At 38.7% G+C, this 21,415-nt stretch overlaps 3 protein-coding genes across 6 annotated transcripts in view; all 3 read left to right on the top strand.

The window, feature by feature from the left end:
• LOC133655435 (gap junction gamma-1 protein-like) overlaps positions 1–914 on the top strand; it is a 19,740-nt gene extending 18,826 nt beyond the window's left edge. For both annotated transcript variants that reach the window (XM_062055615.1, XM_062055614.1), the window contains one exon: positions 1–914. This exon is cut by the window's left edge and continues 1,651 nt beyond it. The gene's annotated coding sequence lies outside the window, so the exon portion shown is untranslated.
• A 402-nt stretch (positions 915–1,316) lies between these two features.
• On the top strand, positions 1,317–11,229 carry dbf4b (DBF4B-CDC7 kinase regulatory subunit). The gene is made up of 12 exons (XM_062055610.1): positions 1,317–1,504; positions 1,738–1,894; positions 1,972–2,139; positions 2,240–2,290; positions 6,781–6,850; positions 7,002–7,066; positions 7,155–7,194; positions 7,277–7,322; positions 8,466–8,597; positions 8,669–8,792; positions 8,867–8,991; positions 9,072–11,229. The coding sequence occupies exons 1-12, from the start codon at positions 1,494–1,496 to the stop codon at positions 10,294–10,296; spliced, it is 2,214 nt and encodes a 737-aa protein (XP_061911594.1). The 5' UTR covers positions 1,317–1,493; the 3' UTR covers positions 10,297–11,229.
• Positions 11,230–11,308: 79 nt separating this feature from the next.
• LOC133655431 (disintegrin and metalloproteinase domain-containing protein 11-like) overlaps positions 11,309–21,415 on the top strand; it is a 52,711-nt gene continuing 42,604 nt past the window's right edge. Inside the window, exons 1-5 of one of the 3 annotated variants that reach the window (XM_062055608.1) lie at positions 11,309–11,459; positions 11,543–11,735; positions 14,363–14,499; positions 15,801–15,913; positions 16,031–16,097. In XM_062055608.1, coding sequence (XP_061911592.1) covers positions 11,678–11,735; positions 14,363–14,499; positions 15,801–15,913; positions 16,031–16,097 — 375 coding nt within the window. In that variant the 5' untranslated portion in view covers positions 11,309–11,459; positions 11,543–11,677. The remainder of the gene's footprint in view (positions 11,460–11,542; positions 11,736–14,362; positions 14,500–15,800; positions 15,914–16,030; positions 16,098–21,415) is intronic. The other 2 variants (XM_062055607.1, XM_062055609.1) reach the window with 2 other exon arrangements.

Here is a 21,415-nt window from a genome sequence, read left to right as displayed (position 1 = left end):
TGTGTGTGTGTGTGTGTGTGTGTGTGTGTGTGTGTGTGTGTGTGTGTTCTTGTATTTCTACCCTTCTTGAGACATCAACAAGGAAAAGTACCGTCCATATGAGGACCGGTGAACAAGTTAGTACCGAAATCATGGTCCCCATACGGAAAACCATTGCATCTAATAGAGAATGTCTCATTTGCACCCCTGCTGGTGAAATCTATCAAAATTAGGGTGGTCCCAAAAAGGAGGGATTTTTCAAACTGACTGTATGTCGGTTTTAAAAGTGCCCCCCCGCCCCACCCTCTGGTCAACATATAAAATAACAAGTGTGTGTAAAAATTTGAAGTGCTCCCCCTCTGGCCAACATATGTAATAACAAGTGTGTGTAAGAAATTAAAATGCACCCCCTTTGGCCAAAATATATAAAAAAATAAATATGTATATAGAGACATACTGTAATAACTTGAAGTAAATAATGAAGTTTAAAAAAAAAAAGTACAAACAAAAAAATTAAATAATTAACTAAAAGCTTACCTTTTTTTATATTTGCAAAGTATGTATATATTATTAATGTTGTAAAAACAATTATTTATATATCTACAAAGGGTGGTCCTAAAGAGGTAGGCATTTTTCGGAGGTCCCAAGAAGGTAAGAAATATAAGAATGTGTGTAAGAATAGAAGTATATTACACCTGTTCTATTGCCCAACCATATTTAATTGGTGGTAAAAAACAAATGTTTTAAACGTGTACTGTACAATGTAAATTGTCATTTTTTTCTCATAATGTTGACTTGTTAGCAGTCAGGCAGTGGAAAAGCAGGATGTTTCCCTTAAACTACCAAATACAAATGTGTCTTTATAATGTTTAATCTGTAAAAAAGCACTTTATTTCTATTAACTGTTGAGACGCTTAAGAAATTTAAAAATAAATGTTAACTGTGTTTTTACCTTTTCAGCCTACATAACCATTTATTGTGTCAGTATTTAGAGTAACATTGCCCCCTGCTGGACAACAATAAACCAATGCTCTGTGTTTTATTTACAATTAAAACTGGTCAAACTAAAAAAATCACAACAAAGTATTGTAAACTGACACGTTCATGGCGTAATAACTAATAGGACTTATAATTGCTATGCTTATACATCAGGTACTATGTTGAAAATACATTAGATGGATAAGTACAACAAAAAAAGGTCATACAAATACAAATAAACTCGTAAAAGTGATCAAACATATTCAAACCAAGTGAATAATGCATGTCCATAATACTGTTATTACTAGTATAACAACATCTAAGAAGTACTGAATATACCTATCACGGAAAAGGTACCTGAATGCAGCATTCTACCGGATGTGACCACTTCTCCGTCGGTGTTTTTAAAAAAGCGGCGGTTGCTTCTTGTCGTAGTTAACAATACATGTTTAAAAATATATAGTGTTAATAGTTATTTCCCCTGGTGACGTTCAAGTTTTTCTAGCCGACAACCTGGCCGTTTACACTCCATGTAAATGACAGGCGGGTAAGTTTAATGGGAGCTAATAAAGTTAGCCGCTAATTTAGCTTGATTGCTAGCTGGCTAGCGCGCTTGCTTAGCCTAGCATTGGTTGTTATTATAAACTTGTTATTCACTGTCACAATATTCTGTGGAAACAGAGTAGTTGCTGCGATAGATAAATGTTTACTGCTTATTAACAATTTACTCCAGGGTATCTTGGTGCTCCATGTAAAGTAATGGCTCTATTATTACACTAGGAGCATTATGCTGCAGCAGCTGTGCGCAGACGAGCCAGGACTTTTGGGCAAACTGTGTCCAGGGGAGAAGAAGCTGCAAGGCAAAACTTTCTACCTGGACAATGTTAAGAAACGTCCTACAGCCTTGCTTTTGGAAGCCATATCCCTCCTCGGAGGCGTAAGTTTGTGATAACATGAACATCATTTATACTGACTATCCTCCAGTTGAAACAGCTTGGTCTTAATTTCACGAAGGGCATTGAGAGCTTCTTGCACAGAGATGTAAGCTTTGTGCTTACTGGTAGTAAAGTAGACCTGGAAGAGCAGAAGACAAAGAGTAATGATGAAGCTCAGCTGACAGCAAAGCAGCGAGAAAGTGTCCTCAGCAGTGAGAAACAGCGACCAGCAACTCCACGGCCAACGGTATTGGACAGATCACTTTTTTTTATTCATCACATATCATACATATCCACAGTAGAGAAATAATACAAAGTTTTAAATTTACAATGTTTGTGCTTTGCAGGCTTGCGGCAGCCGAGGAAAAGCCCTCCTCGAAAAAGCAATTCGAAACAATGTAAGTGACTAATCTGCAGACTTTAAATGGAAACTGCACTTTTTTTTATTTGACCTACAATCCACAATTCTTATGTGAGACAAGCACACATGTCTTTCTCTTTTCTGTGCATTCTAAATATTAAAAATGGCTAGCAAGAGGCAGCTAATAAAACAGGCAATGGGGAGTCATATATTCAAAATACATCCAACAACGCTGTGACCTGCATATTAACCAAGCTACAGAAACGTTGTGAATTTACTTATAGTAACACAGAGACACTCGCACTGCTACTCTGGACGCCTGAGTACAAAAGTTATTGCTAGAGTATAAATCATGCCTCTCACTTGTATATTAAATGGTTGTGGCAATAAGCCGAGAAGTTGTTCAAATTTAAAATTCACCTTAAACCCGAAGACATCGCTTGGAAAATGGCGAGGTGCTTATTTCAGCAAAGCATTTTTTACCTGAGAAGTCGGGCTGGAAAATTAATCAAATTTTTATTTAGACTTAGATTATGGCTTCTCACAATTATGAAAATGCAAAAATCTAAAGAAAAAAAAACGATTAATGGGGCGCGTAACGTGAATGCAAGTTCCGGAGCATGTGACGGTGAAACAGATGAAGAGCAAATGAGTGAGAAAAGAGCATGTCCCCATGGTTGCTACTTTTTATTTGCTACAGTACTACTATGCCTATTTGAATATTCACTAAACTATGTGGGCTCTGTACCGAGGATGTCGTTGTGGCTTGTGCAGCCCTTTGAGACACTTGTGATTTAGGGTTATATTAATAAACATTGATTGATAAACTCAACAAAAACGTAAGGCATGATTTCCACGTTCACGTAACCGCAGACCGTCACATTATTGGCTAATAAAACAATCCACTGATAACGCAAGATAATATCTGGGAAATTGACATAAATGTGAGTGAAATGTTGTCATTGTGAGGAAAAGAAACATTTGTGCTACGTCCTGATAAACAGTGTTAATGTCAAGACGGTCATTTGAAACAGTACCTAAACTTTGAAGCTAAAGCTAACAACAACAATCCATACACTCACAACACATCTTATGTGCTTGTGTTGTTGTAAAGACATCATCCATGTAACAGCAATGATCAAACAGTGGTCGCAATTGGAGAGCCACACTCTTTTTACGCACTCTAACAGTGAGTAGTAACCTACTCAGTGACCTGGTGGTTAGAGTGTCCGCCCTGAGATCGGTAGGTTGTGAGTAGGGCTGCAACTATCAACTAATTTGATAATCGATTATTCGATTAATAATCGGATAAAAGAGACAAACTACATTTCTATCCTTTCCAGTATTTAATTGAAAAAAAAAACAGCATACTGGCACCATACTTATTTTGATTATTGTTTCTCAGCTGTTTGTAAATGTTGCAGTTTATAAATAAAGGTTTATATATATAAAAAAAAAAAAAAAAAAAAGTAGCCTCTGCGCATAGTATAGATCCAACGAATCGATGACTAAATTAATCGCCAACTATTTTTCTAATAGATTTTAATCGATTTAATCGATTAGTTGTTGCAGCCCTAGTTGTGAGTTCAAACCCCGGCCGAGTCATACCAAAGACTATAAAAATGGGACCCGTTACCTCCCTGCTTGGCACTCAGCATCAAGGGTTGGAATTGGGGGTTAAATCACCAAAAATTATTCCCGGGCGCGGCACCGCTGCTGCTCACTGCTCCCCTCACCTCCCAGGGGGTGAACAAGAGGATGGGTCAAATGCAGAGGACAAATTTCACCACACCTCGTGTGTGTTTGACAATCATTGGTACTTTAACTTAACTTAACTTTAACAGCCTCAGGTGAGTCGCCGCTTTACTCGTCAAGTTGAGAACAGCACAGCACACTTTCCCCCTTCACAATAAAAACGCGGCGCACCACATCCGGTCTGACTACGCTAACAAAATAAAGGTTTCAAAAAAGCACCTTGCACAAGCATAACACACTGAAAAAGCTTTTTGATACATTTACAAAATGATTATGCTTTGGCCCAAAATACTGGTCAAAATTGTCTAAAGATGTATTGCTCCAATAAATGTGAGGATTTTTGCATTTAACAAACATTTTCTTACATTTTATTTTGCACAAAAAGCACACACTCTATGGTGGCAAAAAAAGGGTAAAAGGTAGAAAACTGAATTAAAAACAATTAAAACGGAAAAACTGAATGTATTGTTTTTTATATTGCTATTATTTAAATGTTATTGCTGTTATTATTTTACTTGTGTTTTTTTTGTTACTAATTTATATCCAGGTTTTTTAAAGGCCTACTGAAATGAATTTTTTTTATTTCAACGGGGATAGCAGATCCATTCTATTTGTCATACTTGATCATTTCGCGATATTGCCATACTTTTGCTGAAAGGATTTAGTAGAGAACATCAACAATAAAGTTCGCAACTTTTGGTCGTTGATATAAAAAAAGCCTTGCCTGTACCGGAAGTAGCGTGACGTCACAGGTTGAAAGGCTCCTCACATTTCCCCATTGTTTACACCAGCAGCGAGAGCGATTCGGACCGAGAAAGCGACGATTACCCCATTAATTTGAGCCAGGATGAAAGATTTGTGGATGAGGAACGTGAGAGTGAAGGACTAGAGTGCAGTGCAGGACGCATCTTTTTTCACTCTGACCGTAACTTAGGTACAAGCTGGCTCATTGGATTCCACACTCTCTCCTTTTTCTATTGTGGATTACGGATTTGTGTTTTAAACCACCTCGGATACTATATCCTCTTGAAAATGAGAGTCGAGAACGCGAAATGGACATTCACAGTGACTTTTATCTCCACGACAATACATCGGCGAAGCACTTTAGCTACGGAGCTAACGTGATAGCATCGGGCTTAACTGCAAATAGAAACAAAAGAAATAAACCCCTGACTGGAAGGATAGACAGAAAATCAACAATACTATTTAACCATGGACCTGTAACTACACGGTTAATGCTTTCCAGCCTGGCGAAGCTTAACAATGCTGTTGCTAACGACGCCATTGAAGCTAACTTAGCAACGGGACCTCACAGAGCTATGCTAAAAACATTAGCTATCCACCTACGCCAGCCAGCCCTCATCTGCTCATCAACACCCGTGCTCACCTGCGTTCCAGCGATCGACGGAGCGACGAAGGACTTCACCCGATCATAGATGCGGTCGGCGGCTAGCGTCGGATAGCGCGTCTGCTATCCAAGTCAAAGTCCTCCTGGTTGTGTTGCTGCAGCCAGCCGCTAATACACCGATCCCACCTACAGCTTTCTTCTTTGCAGTCTTCATTGTTCATTAAACAAATTGCAAAAGATTCACCAACACAGATGTGTAGAATACTGTGGAATTTTGTGATGAAAACAGAGCTTTTTGTATTGGATTAAATGGTGTCCGAATACTTCCGTTTCAACCATTGACGTCACGCGCATATGTCATCATACATAGACGTTTTCAACCGGAAGTTTAGCGGGAAATTTAAAATTGCACTTTATAAGTTACCCGGCCGTATTGGCATGTGTTGCAATGTTAAGATTTCATCATTGATATATAAACTATCAGACTGCGTGGTCGGTAGTAGTGGGTTTCAGTAGGCCTTTAAAAACTATATGTAAAGTTGAGTGTTGGTGGTACAATAAATACTCATGTTTTTAAATTAAAGATTAAAGTACCAATGATTGTCACACACACACTAGATGTGGTGAAATTTGTCCTCTGCATTTGACCCATCCCCTTGGGGTGGATAATCGTGTAATTAATCCTGATTATAATATTGATATAAAATAATTGTGATTATTATTTTTGCCATAATCGTCCAGTCTTACTGAGAAGTAAGGATAATGCTGAAATTATCTAAACGAGGAGCACAAGTCTTGTGCTGAAAGATACAACCATTCCAGTGAGAGTGGACATTGTGGTTGTTTTGTTCGTATTTTGTATTTCTTGTATAGCACTTAGCAAAATTGCTACAAGATGGTTTAGTGTTTCACTATAGCAGGATCTTCTTAACACTCGGGTTCTAAATCTTGTAGTTCATTGTTCTTATACTCAGGCTCTAAAAAAATATGGTTCTGTATCCTTATTTTTCCCAAAGTAGTTGTCATTTGCTCTCATGAAGTCTGCAATAATTAGTGGTAGCAACCACAAAACACGTTCTGTTGTTGACGGAAATAGCATTCGTTGCTATACGCTGTGTGAAATCAATGCGCCCAGGAAATGACCAAACTACTGTAAATATCACATGTTCTCGTGAATGTGCATACATTACATACTGTACATACCTACAGCCACTATATCAAACGTTTTTGGATGTTTTTTCAGAGTGCTTTATATGCGAAATAGTTCAAGGCCCTTACTTTTACTATTTGGAAGGCACAAAAATAGGAAAACTGTGTTCTTGTCTCTAATATGGCTTATGGATCAAAGTCTAAATTCCAAAAAAAGGTCGTTCCCCTTTAACTCCAAACAATTAGGAGTCTGATTTTGTGTTTTTATCTGGTAGGAACGTCTGCAGGCGAGCAGCGTGTTGACAAACGCCCGCTCTTGGGGAGTGAACATTTTGCATGTGGACGGTATCTTTGTGGTTGTTAGGTTTTTTGAGCCCTCAGTTGTGCAGTGTAGTGAACCTCTGCTCACAGAAGATGGCGCCATGCAAATGTGTATTTGTGACCAGTCTGCATATCTCAGTTCTCTTTCAAAACAAGTTTCTTAATGTAGTGTCAGATGTTCTTTTGTACTTGAAGCAGTTGAACAGTGAACGTGTCAGTGCAAAATACAACAAACCTGAGGTAAGAAACTTAACCTAAAAGGATTAAACAATAAGTAGGCTTTTCAATGTTGTTTTAATAATGTAATTAATCTGTGTGTGTAAAACAGAGGACTTCCACCAGGCAGCCCTCTTCTCGTGTTGTTAAAGGTCAGTTAGGTCTGCATACACATTATTTTAACATATGAACCTCTAAATATTAACCTGATCTGGTTTCATCTTCTATCTGCAGCTACATCTCTGAGATCTCCTTATGTCAAAATCGAAGACACAAGCAAGTGAGTTTTCTTTCAGTGGCGTACAAGTTCACAGCCAGCATGAAAGCACCAAACCAATAATAGATTCAAGTAGTTGGAGACTCCAGTGGGGTCTTGTTGAGAAGATGATATTCCTCATTGTGCCACCATGTAACGTGACAAGCCTGCTGCCCCCCGCCTCGTCCCTGAGACAGATAGGTTTCCGAGCCGTGCTCCTGCTGCGTATGCATTTGCCAACAGGTCTTTTCATTTCCTCTGCTTATTTGAGCTAATTGAAGTGCTCGTGCTTAATGTGTGCTCATTACTAAAGGAATTGAAGCGGGAAGGCTGAAATTGTTCAGCGGATGAACTGGCGTCACTGCTGTAAGCTTGAAAGTGGTTGGAAATAATTTATTAAATAATACATTTACATTGTTAATATTAGTGTGGTCAAATTATATATATTTTTAAATCACATTAATCACAATTGGGGTTTTTGATTATTAAAGTAAATTATTTACTAGCATGCTTAAATAAATGGTGTGATTAATCTGTGTTACTGTTAATACATGAGTAATGTGATATTGTGTTTAATTTTTTTGACAGCCCTAATTGATATATTTAATTTAATTACAGTCAAATATACTCACTTAGCAGTATGGTTATTGGGGCCTCAACGATTAATTGATTTAATCGATTAGAATTATTTTTTATTTTACATTCTGTTGCTTCAATTAATCATTCAATGTGTGTAACTAATAAAAAATGAGGAAATCCAGACTGCATAGGTGGCCAGGAACTTTAAATATCTAGACATAGTTTCCATAGAGCACACAAGAGCGGTGGTGTGCATAGGTTTGTTTTTTGTTTTTTTAAATCAATGCACATCTGTTAAAAAGTGCAATTTCAATGTTGATGTGCATTTATTAGAAAAAAGAATGAAGGTTATGGCAGGCAGAACATGGTTTTATTTTCTTTATTATCTATAGAGACTAAAAAGTGTGCTTTATTTGGTTAAAAGAACAAACTAATTGATAGATTACGGGTAACGCGATTACTAAAATAATCAACAGCTCCAGCTCTAATATTTATTATTGTGGTTGTATAGATTGACAGTTGTTTCTCATATAGTGATTCCTTTTATCTATCCTCATAAATAAATACTTGATGGTTTTATGTAACCAGGAAGTACAAGCCCTTGCTGTTGCAGTCTATGACCTTCCCATCGCTGTGCTACTTGGGACGGTTCAGTCCTTTCGATTCGCCGCCTCCTCCCCTCTTTGACAAAGATTCGGCTGCAGGAGGAAATAAATCCAGGTCGGTCAAGCTAATCTGCTCTCTTTCACCGTGAATAACTAATAATACAAATATGTGTGTGCCCCAAATAGGTCGAAAAGCAAAGTTCTAAGCAGCAACAAGGACAAATCTCAAACTCCTTCGCCTTGGCCGCCGCGCAAGAAGAACCTCTCTTACTGCGAATGTTGCCTGCAGTCCTTCTCTAACTTAGAGGAGGTGGGAATCTTTGTCCCTTGTCACATGATGTCAACGTGTGTTTTATGTTCATATATTTTGTTTGGTCCGGGCAGCACTTGCAATCAGATCAGCATCGCGCCTTTGTGCTGGAGTCCTCGAATTATAGCGTGTTGGACCGCCTTGTGGTAAAAATGGTTCCACAAATTGACATCGATCCTGAAGAGGAAGTCTTAGATAGGTGAGCTTTAACTCAAAATGCGTTTTATCTGACTCACTAAATTTTTTTAATTCAATTAATTTCACATGTTTTATATGTAGAACGCCAGCTTATAGGCATACTCAAGACCTTTGTGAACTTGAGCCTTTGACTGATGCTGAGATGGAGCTGGAAGTCCAGGCCTTAAAGGGACAAACCTCCATCTGCAGACCTGCTCTGGAATCTGCTCGTCAAGCCCAGCCCAGCAAATCACCAGATGAACCCATCCCAACTGCAGCTTCCCCTTCTATTAACCATCAACTCTCTCCAGTCCGTGAAAACCTGCCCTGCCCTTCAACTCTAACCAAGTCTGTAATGGCGGTGGTGTCGCAGCCTCAGCTGCTCTCCCCCTGCCCTAAGCCATCTACGCAAGACCCCCCTTTTGACCCGTACTCCCTACCTCCTGTGCTCAGCCCCCAAGTCCTCTCACCGGTTCATAGAGAACCACACAGTTCCTACTCAGAACCTCCTGTCCTCAGTCCTCAGAACTCCACCCTTGAGGATTATATGCGTGAAAATATTGTGAGTGTGTCAGAATCCGTCTCCGTTTTATTTTCAGAATTTCCAATTGTGGCTGTGGAGGTATCCAACCAAGATGATCCTCCAGTTTTAAGCAGGACCCAGTGTCTGGAGTCTTCCAAGCATCAACATTGCACCCCAAACCTCAGAAAACGCTGTAGGTATTCCAGCCCTGATCGAAGCCGCAGCAAAAGGAAAAGGACGGCAAGCGGTGGTTATTGGAAAGCCATTAGAGATTCATTATCTGACACACCCTCTTGTCAAATACAAAAGTCTTCTAGTGGAATTGTCCCATTATTAGACAGAATATCTCATGTGGAGAAATTGGACTCAAGTGTTTTACAGAGTTTACCTTCATTTCCAGTTTTGCCATCATGGTCACTGTCCTCCCATCCTCTCAACCCTTCACCTCACTTGTCTAACGACCAAGCACCCAGCAGCCTTCACGGCCGAGGCTCTCTACAGTCAAACTCCATCTCTGTATGCATTGACCCAGCTCTCATCCCGGACGTAGACCGTATCTCCTCGTCCGACTCGGACTGGGACTGCGAGTTGCTGCCCGGCCAGGGCCTGGCGGCAGCCCATCCTACCTCACCAGTCGCTCCAGGCTTCGAGCTGGACATGGACATTCTGCAGCGGCCGTGCGCCTGGATGCACGACACCAGCTACGAGTCGCGTCTGCACACCGCCCTGAAGCCGTCCACACCGGCGGGGGAGCCTTGCGCTTTCTCCAGGACGGTGGTACAAATTGTTGAGGTGCAGCACTGAAAGCACTTTAGAATGAAACACTCGCTGCAAGATGGAGAAAGTTGCTTGTGAAGGCAACTGCTTAAAAAAAAACTGTGCAAATTAAACGTGTTAATTTCTATCTAGGCACACCTTCAAATGTAAATTTTTGATTGAACAACATATTGATTAATTAATACGTCTGATCGAGCATCCATATTTGTTGTCTCTTGTCGTCTGCTAAACAGCGGACGGTGTTGTCATGCTGACATCTGTCTTTCAGCAGCTGTCTCGAAACACACTCTCAGAATTTAATGAGCTTTTTCTGAAAGAGGCATTATTCAATTACTATAAGTGCTTTGGATTGCATCCCGCTCGTTTTGATGGTTCCGACATGCACTTGGATGGAGTAGAGCTCTTGTGCTTCCTGTGGGACAGAATCAAGGGGGAAAATACATTTTGGTACATGTTTCTTGTAGATGGGCCCAAATGTCAGTCAAATGTGGATACATTCTATTCCCTGGGAAATTATAATTTCTATTTTTATTGAATAAATTGGTTTTAACCTTAAATATTTCTTTTCCATTTGTAGAACAGATAACGGCTGTGCCTAAGTGATATGGTCTCCCTTCATGCTCATAAACGCTGACTCTGCTTGAGAGTTAATGGAGAGCTAATGGACAGAGTGGGAGGGGACACCAGTATTTATTTTGTTAATATGCACACTGTAGTATTCCTTTTGTTAATATATACACTGTAGTATTCATTGTATTAATATGTACAGTTAGGTCCAGACAGGACTTTTAATGATGAATTGTGTTCTTCCAAATACTTGCCATGGCTCTTTCCAAGTAAACTGAGTTCAAGACTGTCTTTGTTTAAGTTAAATTATTGGGGAGAAAAAACAGTGTTAAACCAAAACTAATGTTTATTTTTCAACATTTATGGCCAATAAACATCAAACTTTATTTTTAATGAGGAACTTTGCCTCTTGCTGTTTGAATGACTGGTTTTGCATCACCTTTTTTGAAGTGTTTTGACTTGTGCTGCGCTAAGCCGCTTTAGACTCACTACCACCTCCGTCCGGTGGGAGGAGGTAAACACACCCAGTGTCGTGCGCTCCAAGCGGTGGCGGATACGCTTCCCTCCCCGGCAAAAAAGCCACCACAAGGAGCTCCAGGCAGCCACCGCACGCCCCTCTCCAAGTAACTTTCCACATTGTCTCTTGTCAACACAACCGTGAAGGATGAATATTAATTTTTTATTCCCTCTTTGGACTCCACTCCAGTCTCGACGCGCCGAATGAGACCACGCCAGACGGGGCCAGGTTAACCGTGGACACCGCTCCCGACCGCCGTCCGCCTTCTGTCTGTTCGCTTGACGGCGCCTGCACTGAAGACACCACCGGGACTATGTGAGCACCATGCGGGCTGTGAGATGCCTGCTGTTCGCTGCAGTGTTTGCACGGTGCTCCGTGACTGGTGAGCATGGCTTTCAATTGCATTTGGGATGTTAGTGGCGTTGTGTATTGTTGCACAATAACAGGAGAACATGTGGACGTGGCACAACTTGCATCACATGTAAACACAACAGTGCAACATTTTTTTAATTTTGAGAATAATTGTGCACAGCAGGAGTCCACTAATGTCATTCCCAAACTGCAATAATGAAGTAACTATGGCAGAGGGTGTCCAAAGTGTGGCCCGGGGGTCATTTGCGGCCCGCTGCTTGAGATTTGTTGGCCCGCAGCATATTGTTCAAATAAAATCAAACAAAACAAGTAATACTGTTGTGAGAAAAAGCTGAAATGTTGTGATACTTCATAACTAAGGGTGTCCAGATCAGATAAGCAACATAACAATAATTAATTGAACATTATTAAAACACAACATTTGTCAATATAAACAAATATCAAATAATATTAAATACAGATACAAAGTCTCCTAGGCAACAGCGTTTTAAAAGGTATCCAGTAGCAAATATGTCCGCATCACTTAACTTAATGCATCATGAGCTTCATAAATTCTTGTGGCCATTAGGTGTAGACAGCATAAATCTAATCCAGAGGTTTAATAATAAATAAGTGTTTTTCATTGTTCACTGTTTGAGTGATTTCACTTGTTTAAATCTTTTCTAACATTCCGCACTACAAAATACTAAAAATGTGTATAATTTGTGCTGATATCGTATTGGATTAATACGGGGGTCAGCAACCCGCGGCTCTTGAGCCGCATGCGGCTCTTTAGCACCACCCTAGTGGCTCCCTGGAGCTTTTTCAAAAATAAAAAAAGATGGATCAGCACCTCCAAGTCCGAGTCCATGGTTCTCGCCCGGAAAAGGGTGGAGTGCCATCTACGGGTTGCGGAGGGGACCCTGCCCCAAGTGGAGGAGTTCAAGTACCTTGGAGTCTTGTTCACGAGTGAGGGAAGAGTGGATCGTGAGACCGACAGGCGGATCGGTGCGGCGTCTTCAGTAATGCGGACGCTGTATCGATCCGTTGTGGTGAAGAAGGAGCTGAGCCGGAAGGCAAAGCTCTCAATTTACCGGTCGATCTACGTTCCCATCCTCACCTATGGTCATGAGCTTTGGGTTATGACCGAAAGGACAAGATCACGGGTACAAGCGGCCGAAATGAGTTTCCTCCGCCGGGTGGCGGGGCTCTCCCTTAGAGATAGGGTGAGAAGCTCTGCCATCCGGGGGGAGCTCAAAGTAAAGCCGCTGCTCCTCCACATCGAGAGGAGCCAGATGAGGTGGTTCGGGCATCTGGTCAGGATGCCACCCGAACGCCTCCCTAGGGAGGTGTTTAGGGCACGTCCGACAGGCCGCGGGGAAGACCCAGGACACGTTGGGAAGACTATGTCTCCCGGCTGGCCTGGGAACGCCTCGGGATCCCCCGGGAGGAGCTGGACGAAGTGGCTGGGGAGAGGGAAGTCTGGGTTTCCCTGCTTAGGCTGCTGCCCCCGCGACCCGACCTCGGATAAGCGGAAGAAGATGGATGGATGGAAAAAAGATGGGGGAAAATATATTTGTTGTTTTGACAATGTTTCTGTAAGAGGACAAATATAACACAAACCTTCCTAATTGTTAGAAAGCCCACTGTTTATTATGTTTATGCTTCACTGATGACAGTATTTGGCCAGCGTCGTCTTGTCCTACTAATTTTGGCAGTCCTTGAACTCATCGTAGTTGGTTTACGTGTAAAACTTTCTCTGACGTTGCCACAAAAAGACGTGTTATATTCCATTCCTTTTTTGTCTCATTTTGTCCACCAAACATTTTATGCTGTGCGTGAATGCACAAAGGTGAGCTTTGTTGATGTTATTGACTTGCGTGGAGTGCTAATAATCCAAGCTAACATGCTATTTAGGCAAGCTGTGTGTACATATTGCAGCATTATGCCTCGTTTGTTGGTATATTTGAGTTCATTTAATTTCCTTTACTTATGTCCTCTGTGTATTTAATTTATATTTGCATGTCTCGTGACACATTATCTGTATGTAATATTGGCTGCATTTCAGATTGTGTGTCATGTTCTTCCAGACCACAGCAAACGTTACCCAGCTTGAGTGTGTTCTTCCAGACCACAGCAAACGTTACCCAGCTTGCAAAGATTGTAATAAATCCATTAGAAGAAGACAGCCTGTCCTTTCATTTAACTTGGGCACACACATCTATACCTTTGGCAGTTTTAAGCCAGTAATTTCCAGAAGTTATCTGACCCTCTGAGACACTAACTTAATGTGTTGCCTTTATTATAACACTTACATAAGGCTTTTAACTTGTTAAGGCTCCAGACAGATTTGTTTTTTGTATTTTTGGTCCAATATGGCTCTTTCAACATGTTGGGTTGCCGACCCCTGGATTAATATCACTAACGGCCAATTCTCAAGGCTTCAATATCGGTATCGTGTATGAATAATGATGTCACCTGTAACACAAAGCTGACACAAAGTTATAGCTTTGAATATAAATAATTCCTGTTTTAGCATTTTTTTTTACAGAATAAAAAAAAATCTATATCATGCTTTGACTTTTCAGTATGTGGCCCTTGGTAGAAAAAGTTTGAACACCATGGTATGGAACAAGGTAACATCATACATTCTTGCAGGTCTAAGGGAAGGGTGGCAGCCCCCCATTGAAGATCTTGTGCAGCCCAAGAGGCTCCTGCATCAGATCTACTCCCAGGACGAGCTAGTCCACAGCCACCTCGACACCTGGGTCCAAAACTCCACAGTGGGGGCACAGGTATTGTCTAAACATGTTCTATCTGTAGAAATTGTAATATGGAATGTTTACAGTAAGTTTGTAATGTTGAAACAATGTGCAAAACTCTCATGAAGTTATCCATATTGTTTGGATTAAAATCCCAGATTGTTGATTAATTGCATCTGGAGGCGATTGATTCAAAATGGAGTGCATTAGTTGGTTGCAACTAGCAGAGGCGATGTTCATTCAGGTTCTAGTTTATGCGCAAAAGAAGAAAATCACATTTCAGTGTGTGTTTTTTTGCTGTTTGGACCCTTTTATTGTCAATGCAGGACTCCATACCATAGCTTTACATTTATAGTTTACCTAATCAAGTCGCTAAAATAGTCATTAAGTCATAAATTGTTTTATTTTATGAATTTATAACTTTTTTTACCAATATGTTTTCACTAGTCAGAGATTCTCTCTCTATATGACAAGAGCCTGCTGTTATTTTTAAGGCCTTATGACACAAACTCTCTATTTTGACCAGTCATAGATCATCTATATGACAATAGCGCTCTATTTTTAAAGACTTAATGCAAAAACACCAGTCAAAGATCATCTATATGATAAGAGCCCTCTATTTTGAAGAAACTACTGCAAAAACAAAAATCAAAGATCTTTTATTTGATAAGAGTGCTCTGCTTTTTATAAGGTTTTGTACTGCAAAAACACAAATCAGAGATCCTCTATATGGCAAGAGCATGCTGCTGTTTTTTAGGACCTACTGCAAGAACACCAGTCAATGATCCGCTATATAGCAAGTGTACTTTTACCAGTCAAAGATCTTCTATACGACAGGAGCAATCTATTTTTTAGGGACCTGCAGCAAAATCACCGTTTTAAGGCACTACTACAAAACACAAGTCAGAGATCCTCTATTCTACAAGAGTGCTCTGCTGTTTTTAAGGACCTACTGCAAAAACACCAGCCAAAGAGCCTCAATATGACAAGGGCAATCTATTTTTATAGACCTACTGCAAAAACAGCAGTAAAATATCCTCTATATGACTAGAGCACTCTTTATTTACTAGTCAACGATCATTTGTATGACAAGAGCAATCTATTTTAAGGACCTACTACAAAACACCAGCCTGAGCCAAATATCCTCTATATGACAAGGGCAATCTGATTTTAAGGACCTACTGCAAAAACGGCAGTAAAATATCCTCTATATGACAAGAGCACTCTATTTTTACTAGTCAAAAAATCTTCTGAAATATTTTTTATATTATAATACAAATCTGTATTTTTTTACCTTATAGCAACTGTAAAACATTCATATTGTGTTTGTTTAGATTATTTTTAACGTTACTGTCGCTGTCTCGTATCAGCGTGTGCATGTGGCCCACAGCAGCTTCCTGGTGGAGGCTTTTGGCCGCTCTTTTATCCTCGACCTGGAACTCAACCAGTAAGTCAACACACTGATGTGTGTAACTCTCTTCTTGTTAGACACAACCTAAATAAGCGTCCTCCTTTTCTCATAGGTGTGCCCTTGATGTTGTTTGTTTTTCTCTCTCATCCTCAGCCATCTGCTGTCCATAGACTATGTGGAGAGACAATTTGAAGACGATGGACGCCCCTCACAGATGAAGGTAACAATGAATAGGATAAATTATTACACGGTGTGTGCCAAGCAGATAACACACATACACTCTTTTCCTGCTTTTATTGCGTATTATAAATACACAATTATACGCCGTCTTCCCGCATCCTATCTCTCTCGCCGCGTTTCTCCGTCAAAGAGCACCTGACCGATCAGTGGACAGTTGTCATGGTAATCAGGAGCAGCGTGGGTTTACTTTGTCATGGCGTGAGGGGAATTCAGATATGGTCACCTTTCCACAACGGGACAAATCAAATGTACACAGTCTTTGAACCTTTGTGCTGACCGAGGAATGTCTGGGTGATACAAAAAAGGACAAATAAAATAAATATTAAATAAAAATATTTTCGTGTGTGTATATACATAGTACATTCATGTATATACTGTATGTATATATACATAGTGTATGTATTTGTGTATATATACATAGGTACAGTATATGTGTACAGTATATATGTATGTGTATATATATATATATATATATGCATACACATACAGTATGTGTATGAGATATTCTCCAGCAACCTCCGCAACCCCGAAAGGGACAAGCATTAGAAAATGGATGGATGGATGGACATAAGTGTATGTGTGTGTATATGCATATATATATATATACACTCACACACGTGTGTGTGTGTGTGTGTGGGGGGGGTATATATATAGGTGTGTGTATATATATATATACACGTGTGTATGTATATATATCATATGTATATATATGTATATATATGTGTTTGTGTATATATATACGTGTGTGTGTGTGTGTGTGTGTGTGTGTGTGTGTGTGTGTGTGTGTGTGTGTGTGTGTGTGTGTGTGTGTGTGTGTGTGTGTGTGTGTGTGTGTGTGTGTGTGTGTGTGTGTGTGTGTGTGTGTGTGTGTGTGTGTGTGTGTGTGTGTGTGCGTGCGTGCGTGCGTGCGTGCGTGCGTGCGTGCGTGCGTGCGTGCGTGCGTGCGTGCGTGCGTGCGTGCGTGCGTGCGTGCGTGCGTGCGTGCGTGCGTGCGTGCGTGCGTGCGTGCGTGCGTGCGTGGTCAAAAGTTTACATACACTTGTAAAGAACATAATGTCATGGCTGTCTTGAGTTTCCAATAATTTCTACAACTATTATTTTGTTTTTTGTGATAGAGTGATTGGAGCACATACTTGTTGGTCACAAAAAACATTCATGAAGTTTGGTTCTTTTATTAATTTATTATGGGTCTACTGAAAATGTGACCTAATCTGCTGGGTCAACTCCCGCCATCAGTGTGTGAATGTGGAAATAGTTTCAAAGCGCTTTACAAGTATAACCCATTTACCATATACATATTTTGTGTGTGTGTGTGTGTGTGTGTGTGTGTGTGTGTGTGTGTGTGTGTGTGTGTGTGTGTATATATACATATTACATACACATTGTATATACGTATTCTATATATACAGTATCTGTGTATATATATATATATATGCATATTTACGTTTATATATGTATAGTACGTATGTATGTTTATGTATTTATGTATAAGTTTATACATGTATGTGTGTCTTTATATATGTATGTATATGTTTATGTGTGTATATATGTATGTATATGTTTATGTGTGTATATATGTACTGTATATGTATATTCGTGTATATACGTGTGTATGTATATGAATATATATGTATGCGTATGTATATGTGTATATTTATACGCTTATGTACATGGGTATGAATATACATGTACTGTATGTACATTGGTATGGATATACAGGTATTAATGCGTGTGTATATATAATGTGTGTTTGTATGTATATACATATTACATACAGTATACATTGTATATATTCTATACATTGTATGTATATGTTTGTGTGTGTATATGTACAGTATATGTGTGTGTATATATATAGTCATATTTGTGTATATGTGTATGTATATGAATATATATGTATGCTTATGTATATATGTGTGTGTGTGTGTGTATACTGTATATATATGTATTGTCTATGTAAATAAGCAGATTATTATTGTATAGTACTTTTTTACCTTCAAGGCACTCAAAGCACATTGTTTGTATATATTGTATGTATGTGCATATATATATATATATATATATATATATATATATATATATATATATATATAATTTAAGAATTAAAAGAAAATATAATTTGTGACGAAACCTCTATCTGAAATTCTTATTTATTGTAATTTCACTAACCACAATTTGTGCACTTGCACATTTGCATTAATAAAATAATCTCCTATAATGCTGCATTTTGAGTGTTATGTTGGTTGTAATTTGCAGTTGTGTAGATGTAGTTTTCCCTTACAGAATGTCTTGTCAATTCCATTTCAACTTCTTCGTAAATTAACTTTTACAGTCAAAGATAAAGATGGTGCCAACTATTTTTTCAACAAAACAATCATGGCTCTACGATGGATGCCTGCGGAACGCCACCTCAGCGTAAGAATGCCAGCTAGTTTTATTATAACAGTAGTACACAACCATGACTGTAAATGTGCTCTCTGCCTTAATTTACATCAGCTTTAATGGCGTGCCAATACAATTCCTCCTGGCTTTGTGCATCTGTTTGGCTTTATAGGTCCCCCTGGCCCGCCAGCTAGTCCACTGAGCTGCTGACTGGGCTCACATTGAATATCCGTGACACACAATTCAGGGAATCAAATCAAGGAATGAGGTTCTCTCGTCTTGATTGGAGCTGCTCTTTTAAAAGTGTCACTATGTGGCTGAATAAACATTGACAGATTACAGCATTACAAGTTTATTTTAGACATAATCAAGATGGGATGCAAGCGTTGTGACATTCCTACATGCTATTGAATGTCCCTCTTGTCTGCTCAGTTTTGACCGTACGTTCTTGATGCACAACATCTTATATAACGTCATGTAATGTACGGCTGCCCTTGTCACCGTCCGTCACGTTCAATGGAGAGTGCTGCGTCAGGCAATTTCACGTCCACCTTTTAAAGCTTTGTAATCCAAGCTTTTTATTTATTAACCTGTTGGTGGCTAAGTGCCAGAGAGAACCCCACTCCCACCCTCCACACACACGCACACACAAACACACACACACACACACACAAACACCTCTGTTTTCAATCTGTATGTTTTTTGTACTGCCAACAAAACAGACTGGATTAGAATGTTAATGAAGTCCATGAGAAACCACAGGCAATAACTGAATTGTACCCATATTTATTTTATTATAATCGTATAGATTATTGTTATTATTGTATAAATGGATTTTATTATCATCTATTAACTTCCTTATAGGTAGAGATTCAATTATCATTAGTTTATTGCCTTGTTTGTTATAATAATACTCTATGACTTAAACTTTTTTAGTTATTTTATGTACACTAACCTTTTTGTCCAACAAACTTGTTCACTCGGGAGAACTATGATAATAATAGTTACGTAAAAAATCAGAATCAATTTTTTTTTCAATTCAACACGATTCTCGATTCAAAAACGATTTTTATTTATTTTTTTATTTTTTTATTTTATTTTTATTTTTTTTAATGAAAACAATACACAACAATACCATAATAATGCAATACAATTTCAAAACAAAACCCGACCCAGCAACATTCAGAATAGCAATAAACAGAGCAATTGAGGACACACAAACATGACACGGAACAATCTAAAAGTAGTGAGACAAAAATTTATATTATCAACAACAGTATCAATATTAGTAACAATTTCAACATAGCAGTGATTAAAAATCCCTCATTGATATTATCATTACAAACATTAATAACAAAAATAATACAAAAAATGAACAATAGTGTCACAGTGGCTTACACTTGCATCGCATCTCATAAAGTAAATGTCTAATGATAATGTCAATGAGGGATTTTTAATCACTGCTATGTTGAAATTGTAACTAATATTGATACTATTGTTGATAATATTCATTTTTGTTTCACTACTTTTGGTTTGCTCTGTGTCGTGTTTGTGTCTCCTCTCAATTGCTCTGTTTATTGCAGTTCTGAGTGTTGCTGGGTCGGGTTTGGTTTTGGAATTGGATTGCATTGTTATGGTATTGCTGTGTATTGTTTTGTTGGATTGATTAATTTAAAAAAAAAAAAAAAAAAATCGTTTTTTTAAAAATGAGAATCGATTCTGAATCGCACAACGTGAGAATCGCGATTCGAATTCGAATCGATTTTTTCCCACACCCCTAGTAGCTATATAGTAGTAACGAATATAATTATATACATATGTTTATGTACTTTTTTCAACCAAAAAGTAAAGCTGTAATTTACCAATTCCCACACTCTGTATTTTTTTTCATATAAAATATGTAATATATCTTTTATCTACGTATTAACATTGGCATGCGATACATTGTGGTTGTCCACAGTCGTGATTGTCTTGTTATACGTAAACGCGTTGCCATCCTTACGTTCTGTTTTGCTGATGCTTCATATTTCTAAATGATTGTAAACCTGCAACTGTATATATGCATATAAAAATGCATTTTTATGTTTATATGTGTATAGTATGTATGTATATGTTCATATATGCATGTATGTGTTTATATATGTACAGTACAGGCCAAACGTTTGGACACACCTTCTCATTTCAATGCGTTTTCTTTATTTTCACGACTATTTACATTGTAGATTGTCACTGAAGGCATCAAAACTATGACACCTGTGAAGTGAAAACCATTTCAGGTGACTACCTCTTTAAGCTCATCGAGAGAATGCCAAGAGTGTGCAAAGCCGTAATCAGAGCAAAGGGTGGCTATTTTGAAGAAACTAGAATATAAAATATGTTTTCAGTTATTTGACCTTTTTTTGTTAAGTACATAACTCCACATGTGTTCATTCATAGTTTTGATGCCTTCAGTGACTATCTACAATGTAAATAGTCAAGAAAATGCATTGAATGAGAAGGTGTGTCCAAACTTTTGGCCTGTACTCTACTGTATGTATATGGTTATATGTACATATATGTATGTATTTTTGTATGTACACTAACCTTTTTGTCCAACAAATGTCTCCACTGGGTAGAACTATAATAATGATAGTTACGTAACATTGTATAGTTAGTAGATATACTGTATAACAACTATAGTTATATTTTTTTTATGTACTTTTTCAACCAAAAATCAAAGCTGTAATTTACCAACTCCCCCACTGGAGTTATTTTTTATTTTTTCATATAAAATATGTATTATATCTTTTATCTACGTATTAATATTGGCATGCGAGTCGTGCTTGTCTTGTTATACGTCAACGCGTTGTCATCCTTATTTTCTGTATTGCTGATGCTTCACATTTCTAAATGATTGTAAATCTGCAACTCTCCATT

Source organism: Entelurus aequoreus, linkage group LG08 (genome assembly GCF_033978785.1).
Source record: "Entelurus aequoreus isolate RoL-2023_Sb linkage group LG08, RoL_Eaeq_v1.1, whole genome shotgun sequence".
In the NCBI taxonomy this organism is placed as follows: domain Eukaryota; kingdom Metazoa; phylum Chordata; class Actinopteri; order Syngnathiformes; family Syngnathidae; genus Entelurus; species Entelurus aequoreus.
Note: the sequence above shows the minus strand (reverse complement) of the source record. Positions and strands in the feature narration are given on the sequence as shown.